Genomic DNA, 9,016 nt, shown 5'->3' with positions numbered 1-9,016 from the left:
AAGGTAATGGTGATGTGATTTCTTCTCTCTCCTTCTATAAAATACATCTTTATTTCCCATAACTGACAGGTTCCATAGGAAGGAAAGCTGTTTACTGCCACCCCTTGGCCATAACTAGAATGATTTGGTGCAGAATCCTCATTGCAAATCCAGCCAAAATTCCCTGAATCCATAAAGTAAATATGAAGGTATTAAGGTTCCATGTCAATGAGAAATCTAAAGGGGATAAATTGAGGATTAACTGCTTTCCATAAACAAGATCTCACTGATATGAGAGAAACAAATGAAATGATATAAAGACCAGTTTTTAGAAATGCTGACAATGTTAGACATGTCACAAGGGAAAACCTTGAGAAGAGGAAGTGCAGTTCTCTGATCCAAAACTCATTAAATCATCCAAGTCCTTTTATTGATTTCTGAAAACATGGTTCCAAAGTTCTGCACTGATTTTAATCTAAAGACATAAAATTAGGTATTATGAGAGTAGTAATATGAACAGAGGGACTTTCTATGTAAAGCCAAAATTACAGCAAACATAAAAAAGTTAACTGGAGCTTCTTCCAGCTGATGTATTTTTATTGTTATTTTTATAAATCATTTTCTATATACTATCAGTCATTATATATTTTGCATATCATGGCTAGGCTTCACGAACGAAGGTTTAGGAAGGCTCTATCCACGTTTGTTACAGATATTTTGCATATAATCAGTGCTTAATTGCATCTAATTATTAATAAGGACTGAATACATATTATCAAGTACATGGAGTATTACAGAGATAAGATGCCATGTAAATATTCTGAAAAAATCTCAGTTTCAAATGGCAAAATTGCTAGTGAAGAATAATGTACATTCTGACATAATCACACATTTTTTATTATCTAGAGATGTCATTCACCTTCAATGGGCATGCAAATCATCTACAAGTTAAAAGGTGGGTAATTAAAGTCAGTGGTTTCTTATAGAATAATTACATAGTTTTATTCTAAATTCTTATTTTTTGTGAAAAAATCTATCATTGATAACTCACTTCAGACTATGAATAGTACAAGCAAAATCTTGAAGAAACAACATTATTTGTGAATTGATGTTCTCCACAAGTACATAACTACAGGATCCTCCCCACGCTGCAGTGAAACAGGTAGGTTTTGCTTTCTACAAGTGGGCCAAGGAGCTCCCAGAAATCAAGCAGTCTGTGCAATCTGGATTAGGAGTGAGGAATTCCGCAGTCGATGTATCAACACATGCTTCTTTATCAGCAAAGAGATGGAGCTTCCTTTCAGGCTGTCATCACCTCCAGGTTTGCTGGGTGCCTTCCCCAGATGCCACCTGAGGAGCTGAGCTTGCCATGAGCACCCTTAGAGCTGGACACCGTGGGACACACATTGACTGCACGCTGGTACAGGTGTGATAAACCAGCATGGAGAAAGAGTGGATGCAGCCCTGAACAAATGAACAATCTTCTGACTGACTTCTGGACAGGTGACAGAGAAAGGTGTGAAAATTTGACGTTTTTCCTTTCAACTTAGCACTTGTGTGTGCCAGTCAAAGGTGTGATGTTCACAATACACCAGTCACAACAGGAGAGCAGTTGGGTTCAGAGTTGTCCTCCCCAGCTCACTCTGGTGATAAATCAGGCCAGCAGCACACTGCAAACCTTCAGTACCCACAGCCACAACCAGGCTGGCCCTGCCTGCAAGAAGGTGGCTGGGCAAGTACTGAAAAAAAAAAAATCCTGACTTGGCTTGCTGTGGGAGGGAGGACAGAAAGGCTGCTGAAAGTCAGAGCTTTGCAAAATATGTTGGGGAGCACTGGCAGGGAGAGCCTTCAGCTTCTTCTTCATGCAGCATCTTCTTTGATTATTTAGTAGATGGGACCCTGTTGGAAAGTACTCTCTGGAGGTTCCTTCACCAAGTGAATTCTGAGGTATTCAGCCATTTTACAGTAATTTCTCAGAGGAAATCATAATAAAATATGACACCTGCCAGCCCAAGGCAGAAATGCACAGAAACAGTTTCATCTCATTGCAGTGGCCAATGTTTACAAGTGAAGGAGAAATGACTGCTCTTATTTTGGATATATCTTCTTTGATGGCATCTTTTTCTCTGCACAAAATGAAATTACCTTTTTATACAAAACAATTAAGCGATCTTGGCCCAGCTTAAAAGCAATGAAGACAATTTCCATGCCAATAATAATATAAAGGGAAAAAAACAAGAAAAACTTGGGATGTTCCAGCTGTGTATCTCCAAATCCAATAGTGGTCAAGGTGATAAAGCAGAAATAAAAGGCTTCCTGAAAATCCAAATTGGATTCCCACTTTGGAAGAATAGCAGCTGCACAAGAGATGTACACAAAGATAACAAGCACCATTAACACAATGGGCACATCTAATTTTTCTAACTCTTTCCCTATTTTGTCAAAATTCTCAATTACTCTGGACACTGTCTTTCCCCTGGCAAGTTCAGGACATGAACTCCATCTCTCAATGCTTTTATTTCTTGCTGGTTTTGTTTGCTCATTTTCTCTGGCAATTAACATTTCAAAAAGTTCAACATTGCGATATTTCATCGGCCTCCTTTTCACACCAGCCTGACTTCTCAGCAGTTCCATGATTGTCACGGGCTCATTGATGACTATTTTAGACTGTGCTCTGGATTTTAGTTCATTCCTTTTGTTACATGTGGATCCAGAGCAGAGCTTGGAGGCTAGAATTTTTGACTGCAGTTTTCTGAATTCATTGTAAGACTTGGATAAAACAGTTGCAAGGATGTCTCCCATGTCTGTCAGGACCAGGAACATCAGAGGGATACCAAACAAAGCATACAACATACAGACATATTTCCCAGTCCGTGTCACAGGGTAGGTATTGCCATAACCTTGAACAATAACAAGAAGAGGAGGAGAAGGGAAAGGGAGAGAGAGAGATAACATTATGATTTATTGGGTATTCACATCCTCTGGGCTTTTTATTGCTGTCAGTTTTGAAAGTCAATTTTTAGTCCAGAGCATACTGTTCTTTCTGGCTTTGTTTTGAAGGTGTTAAAATTTCTGAGTCCCAGACACTTGATGCTAATGCAGGGATCCTACCTGTTCAAGCACTTGGAGGTTTGGAGTTTGCCATTTCTGTTGAATTAACTCTTCTTACCTTGTCTGCACCTTATCAGCTTCAGGACTTATCTGTCTGAAAACAGGAGGCTGTTTAGGGAGGAGAAACAGAAAGTTTGGGCCAATCCAAGGCTGGTGTGCAGGCTCTGTCCTGCTGGAGACTGCTCTGAGGAAGATTTCCTGACCTGGGCTAAGGAGGAACCATAGGCAAGACAACAAGAGAGACCTTGGGCCATGGGTCCCTGCACAGGGGATTTGAGCTGAGGGCTGAGCTCAGAGGGACAACAGCTGGTGCTGGGAGAAGCTGATGGGCCATGCAGGAGGATCTGAGGGGTCATCTCCTGGCCAGCCTCCAGGATCTCACAGCACAACTAAATGTTTTCTGGGCATGAAACTCCATGAGCTCCAGGAGGATTCAGATCTAGATTGTTGTCTAAATTTGAAACTGGGACAGCACTGTGGATCAGACTGGGACAATGAGACCCATAACTCAAACTTCACTTCTCCATCAAAACTGCTTGTGATGAATGGTAAGGTGATAACAGAATTGGAAATTGTCCCTGGTTCATCAGCTCTAGCTCTAATGGTACATGTTGCATTGACATTTTGTTTGTACTGACTTCATAGTTTTCAGAGTCCCTTAAATGTACTCAGAACAGAGAATCAAGGGAGGAAGCATTTGCTTATCAAATGAGGAAATGCATGTTTACCCTAGCGTATTAAAGCTTACAAATATCAATTACAACAAACAGGGAAACACTACCAGACACAGGGCCTTAAATAAAATGGTAGCAGAAAATACGTCCTTCCCCTAAATTCAATTTGGGTATTTATGTTTCCTTCCTCTAACATGCTAGATGGGAAACTTAAATTGTAAGATAGTTCTTTTCCAGCATACAAGAGAAAACATCAGTGTTATAGTGAGTGCATTAAATTTTAACCACCATTTTTCTCCTCATCCTCCAAAAAGACATAAAGCATTTCTTCTCTTCCTTCAAAAACATTGCTCTTTTCTAGATGATCTTCTAGGACCAGTACTTAGCCTGTAAGATTATTAGGTCATATGCTGAGGTGTGGTTTCCTTCATTTACTTCATCCATTCATGTTTTCACTAGTGGTTGTCACTGCTTTTGGTCTGAACCCGGTCTCAGTCCCTGCTTTGCTGTGAGGCACTGAAATACTATTTATTCTTGGGCACTCTGTGCCCCACAGGCTAACTGGAAATCCTAATCTTTGCTGTTGAAACAATTGGGGAAGATTAATTTTTGTAGTTATTGCACAGTAATATTATTTCCTTTTTTTTTTAATCAATGTCTGTGCATTAAAAATACTTTGTGCAGTTTCAAGGCTTAAAACTTATCCTGAGCTTAAATTTAGCTATCCAGAAATCTATCCTAGCTAAGCCACTAGGCAGCCTCCCCAGGTAGTGAGGAGGTGACAGTTCAGACCACCAAACTTCACAGTAGATGTCTCAATTCTCCTAGATAATTCAAGGTAGTTAATTTAATTCTACTCTGAGGTGATTTATCAGTTCCTAATACTGCAAATAACAAACCCACCACAATGGAAATAGCCACTTACTCTACCTATTAGAAACAAATATTCTAGGCTTTCTACTGATCCCAAAACTCAGGTCAAAATCTGAGGAAGCCACATTAATGCTAAGTGCTATGAAGGCAAAAAGTACTGGCAGTTTAGAAATAAATATGCTGGGCTAGTGTGTATGGGGACATTTGTCAAGTCCCACGTTAGTGGAGATGGGTAAATCCACCCCGGGAAGATGTTTTCAACAATGGGCTTTTTCATCAGTTTGCTGAAGTCAAAGCTCTGCTAAAACATCCCCTTTCAAAAGCTCCAAGCTGCTGTGTTTGTACCAGGAAATATTCACAGGGGTGAGGACTCTGGTCCCATCCCCAGTGTGTGTCTCTGACCACCTGGATGACTGCCTTCAAACTCAGGGGCTGCAAGAACCTGCACTGGAACAGTCATCTAAGGCATCAGAGCCTGAGGTTTAAGCTTCTGCTGTGACTCAGGCAGCACTCAAGTGCTCCAAGTGGAGTGTATTAGCTCTCACACTATTCCTTGTATAGAATAAGCTCTTTTTTACGGTTCAGTTTTAATTTTACTTTAATATGCATACCCATGCTGGGGCCTTGAGTGTATCCTAACGCAGTGAAGAAATGTCTTTGCAATTTGATACAATGCTGTGGGAATATTTCCCATCCAGCTTTGATTCTGACAAATGTAGATAGGCAGTTCCTGTACTTGCCAGCATTCGAGAAAGATTAGCAAAAGGATAAAAGTAGCTTTGGAAATGAGCATGAGGAACTGTGTTTAAGAATGCAGAGGGAGCCAAAATCAGAGCAGATGTTTCTATTTGATCTAGTTCCTCCATGGAAATATGAAGTCAGAATGGAAGAATTCAGAGGTGTCACTTAAACACTGTCATGTGCTGTTAACCCAGAGAAGTATGAACAACACCAAGGTTAATTAAAGACCCACAGATTAAGGAAGCTGAATTACACATAAATAGCATGGAAGCAGTTGAAAAACAATATATGCATTATGAATTATCTTTTCCAATGAAGAAAACATTACCCAATGGAACACACAATAAGGGTAAGGTTTGACTGAAAAACAGAGCTTTCTTTCTACTTTAATATAATAGTTCTGTGTACATGTCCTTTATTAGTATGTGTTATAGTATATATGTAATGATGCAGCTAATTAGTGTGTACCATCACTAGTTACTAAATTCTGACTTGTTTCTGTGACTCAGCTACATCCCTGCAACCTGTGTTTACAGAACTGCTTGCAGACTCATCATCAATACTCAGAAGAGAAATTCAAGGGGATTTGGGTTTTGGGTTTGGGAGAGGGGTTTTTGTTTGTTTGTTTAGAGCTTTTCTAATTCTCTGGAAGAAAGTCATTAGAGAAAGCAGGAATAGCAATTTATTCTGTAGGGTGTTACTTTACCTCTGAACTTACCCACAGTCGTGAACACTGTGCAGCAAAAAAAGAGAGACCCAAAGAAACTCCATTTGTCTTTTGGATTGACAAACCAGTCTTGTTGAGCTGTGTTGAGAAGATCATGGATTTTTTTCTTAAACTTCACCTCATTTTCTGTCATGTTATCTGTCACAGTCACAGCAGGAGACACAGTGAGTGTTTGCAGACCATCACTGAGGGAGCGGCCAGTATGTTATTCCAGTGAAGTTTACTCCAGCTGAGAATTAGCTCATGTTCTTTTAGAAGATAAAAATATTCACCTTCTCGCCCTCCCCTTTCAACCCCCCCTTCCTGAAAAAATCAGATGGGTTCAGTGGCTTTAGTGAATAAAGAAACAAGGAACAAATAAACATAAGCATAAAGAAGCAGGACAGGAAGACTGAATAATCAGCTTCCAGCCTGAATGTCCTATTTCATTTCGGACTCTCCAGGAGATTGGTCTTATTTGACACACAGGCATCAGAAATGTGGAGTCATCAGTAGGTAAAGGATATGAACACTTGGGTGTCACTGCCCAGCACTCTGCTGGGAATCCCAGAGCCCGCAGCCCTTATTCCTCCTCCCCGTGGCAGAGCCTTTCTTGAAAGGTCAGGGTTAATTGCCCCGAACAGACCATCCTGTCGGCACAGCTACCTGAGTGAACTCCAAGCCTGTGAACGAGCCCCGGCACAGACCCAGGAGGATTTACAGCCCTTCTCTTCCACTCTACCCCCTCCATCAGCATCTCTGGGTCTGGGGTGCAGGACTGCACCTCTCTCACTCTGAGCATCCCATCAGCAGAGGGCTGGAGGGGGCTCAGAGCAGGGGAAGGGGGAGCAGGAGAAACTTTCTGAGATAGAGATTTCAGTCCCCAGAAAACAGAAGGAAACACCACAGGAATCTCAGCTGGTCTTCGAGGACCTTAGGTAGCCTGGGCAAAAGGGAGAACACAGGCACCTCAGAAAAGCCTTTTCAGGCAGGAACACGGGGCTGGGGAAGCTTGCAGTTAGAAATCACAGCTAAGGAAGGAACCAGCAGTTATTAGCTAGGCAGAGGAAAAATCCTGTTTGCAGGGTCAGGTGTTAGTGTTTTGAAGAATGTCTTCAAAAGCAAAAAATCTCATCCCAAAAGCAAGAGAATGAGTGACTCCCTGTATAATAAAGTCATTTTGAAATTCCAATACATACCTGATAAACTTCTGCTGAGGTAGGTCAGGTTCTGCAGAAAATTTCTATAGTCTTCACTGAATTCCACCTTCCTGTTACCTTCAATGTGGGAAAACATGAGAGCCCCCAGAAAAGCGTAGATGACAAGAGACAGAATGAAGCAGGCATGAGGAAACACTGCCCAAAAGATTGTTTTACATGCTGTTTTACCTCGCAGATGCTGGGATGTTGATGCCATCCTAAGCTTGTTTGTTTTTTTTTTAATGTATAATTTTGTGGAGAAGATGCAGCTTTTAGAAAGAGTGATGAGGATGTAAAAGCTTTTGCTTCCTAGAAAAGCTTCTCCTGTGAAAACAAGGATTGTTCTGCCTCAGGCTTTCAGATCACATGTCTTTATAAGTGAAGATTGCACTACAGTCCCAATGGGAAAGGAACACAACTAATCAAGCCTTGAAATCCTTCTCAGTTGATGCCACTCCAGCCCTGAATTACTATTGATCAGCCAGCACTGTAATGCACATGGATTACCAGCTTCTATCAGTTTTCACTGGAGCCAATTCATGTTTAAAGTTTCTTGTCCTGAACTACAGTTTCCCATTGATACAGTAGAAATGTTTCCAGCTCCCAGGAGGGAAAATGCACACCGTAAGGGATGGATTTTTTTCAAGATTTCTGCCAGAAATTAGAAGGGAAACTTAAAATTAATCAAAAGAAGGGGATGGCACTAACTGTTGTCACCTCTGGGCAGACTGTACAACAATTAATTTCTCTTTCAGAGGGTTAAAGAATCTCTCTATACCATGCAATCTCTGTAGAGGAGGCCTTTTGAATTTTAAAATCTTTTTCTCAAAAAAAAAAAAAAAGAGTCAAGAAGATTTTTCCTGGTTCTCACTTGATTAAAATCTTGCTATATTAATAGAAGTTTCAATCATGAAACTCCCACTGATCTTAATAAGCAAGAACTGCAGGATTCAGTTCAAGTTAGTGAGCTTTGCAAACTATATCTAACTTTAAAAATAAAACCTTTCTTTTCATCCATCCCTCTAAAACACTTGGAGCAACAAGCAGTATCACTGGCCTTTGCAATGTTTGTAGTGATAGTAATGGGAGTTGGACTTTACAGAAAGAGGTGTTAAATATTTCATCTCTAGGCATCTTTCATTAAAAATTAAAATATTCTTGTGCAGCCAAGACCTACTGAGCTGTATATAAGTAATATGTCCACACTGCAAGAAATCCTACATGGTTTCAATTGTTTCTTTCAGTTCAAACTCTCAGCAAATTGGATCAGAAGATATTTTATGTTCATCAGTATGGAAGTCTTTGCTATAGAATAGAAGCTTTCAGGGCTAAGACAAAAATAAGCCTGTGTGCTTGCTACTTTTCTGGTTATCTGCCTCATTGACTCAGTGTTGTTTTTGACAGCAGATTTATAAATCCTCTTATTGCAGTCAACCTCTTTTTTCCCCCCATTGACCTGAAAGCCAGGGTTAAAAACTGCTAATGTTCGTAATTAACCAAAAGCAGCAGAACTTCCTGAGAGGCTGTGCTTGGAGATAATGTCCATAGGTTTGGTGTCCTCACCAGAGGATCAGGGACACGGAGAAGTCAAAGAGACAGACGGAAGAGCAAAGTGGCTCCAGGCAATGGGATGCTCCATGCTGGAAGCACAATGCTGGGAAAGGTTTGTAGGGAGTGGATACTGGTGTCATATAAATTGATAGAGATTATATGAATTTCTAAAAAAAAATAGA

At 40.5% G+C, this 9,016-nt stretch overlaps 1 protein-coding gene across 1 annotated transcript; it reads right to left on the bottom strand.

The window, feature by feature from the left end:
• Nucleotides 1-492: 492 nt before the first annotated feature.
• KCNK18 (potassium two pore domain channel subfamily K member 18) lies at nt 493-6,341 on the bottom strand. Its single transcript, XM_027730378.2, has 2 exons — nt 6,097-6,341; nt 493-2,879 (listed from the first exon to the last, which is right to left on the bottom strand). The coding sequence occupies exons 1-2, from the start codon at nt 6,236-6,238 to the stop codon at nt 2,068-2,070; spliced, it is 954 nt and encodes a 317-aa protein (XP_027586179.2). The 5' UTR covers nt 6,239-6,341; the 3' UTR covers nt 493-2,067.
• Between the last annotated feature and the right edge of the window lie 2,675 nt (nt 6,342-9,016).

Source organism: Pipra filicauda, unplaced genomic scaffold (assembly GCF_003945595.2).
Source record: "Pipra filicauda isolate LSUMZ 115617 unplaced genomic scaffold, ASM394559v2 scaffold53_size3534045_pilon, whole genome shotgun sequence".
Taxonomy (NCBI): Eukaryota; Metazoa; Chordata; class Aves; order Passeriformes; family Pipridae; genus Pipra; species Pipra filicauda.
The sequence above is the reverse complement of the archived record's forward strand: the minus strand, read 5'-3'. Positions and strand labels throughout refer to the sequence as shown.

Coding starts and splice junctions, on each gene's coding strand:
- KCNK18 (XM_027730378.2), bottom strand. CDS start 6,238: ATGACAGAAAATGAGGTGAAGTTTAAGAAAAAAATCCATGATCTTCTC. Junction 2,880..6,096: donor CACAGTGTTCACGACTGTGG/GTAAGTTCAGAG, acceptor TTATTGTTCAAG/GTTATGGCAATACCTACCCT.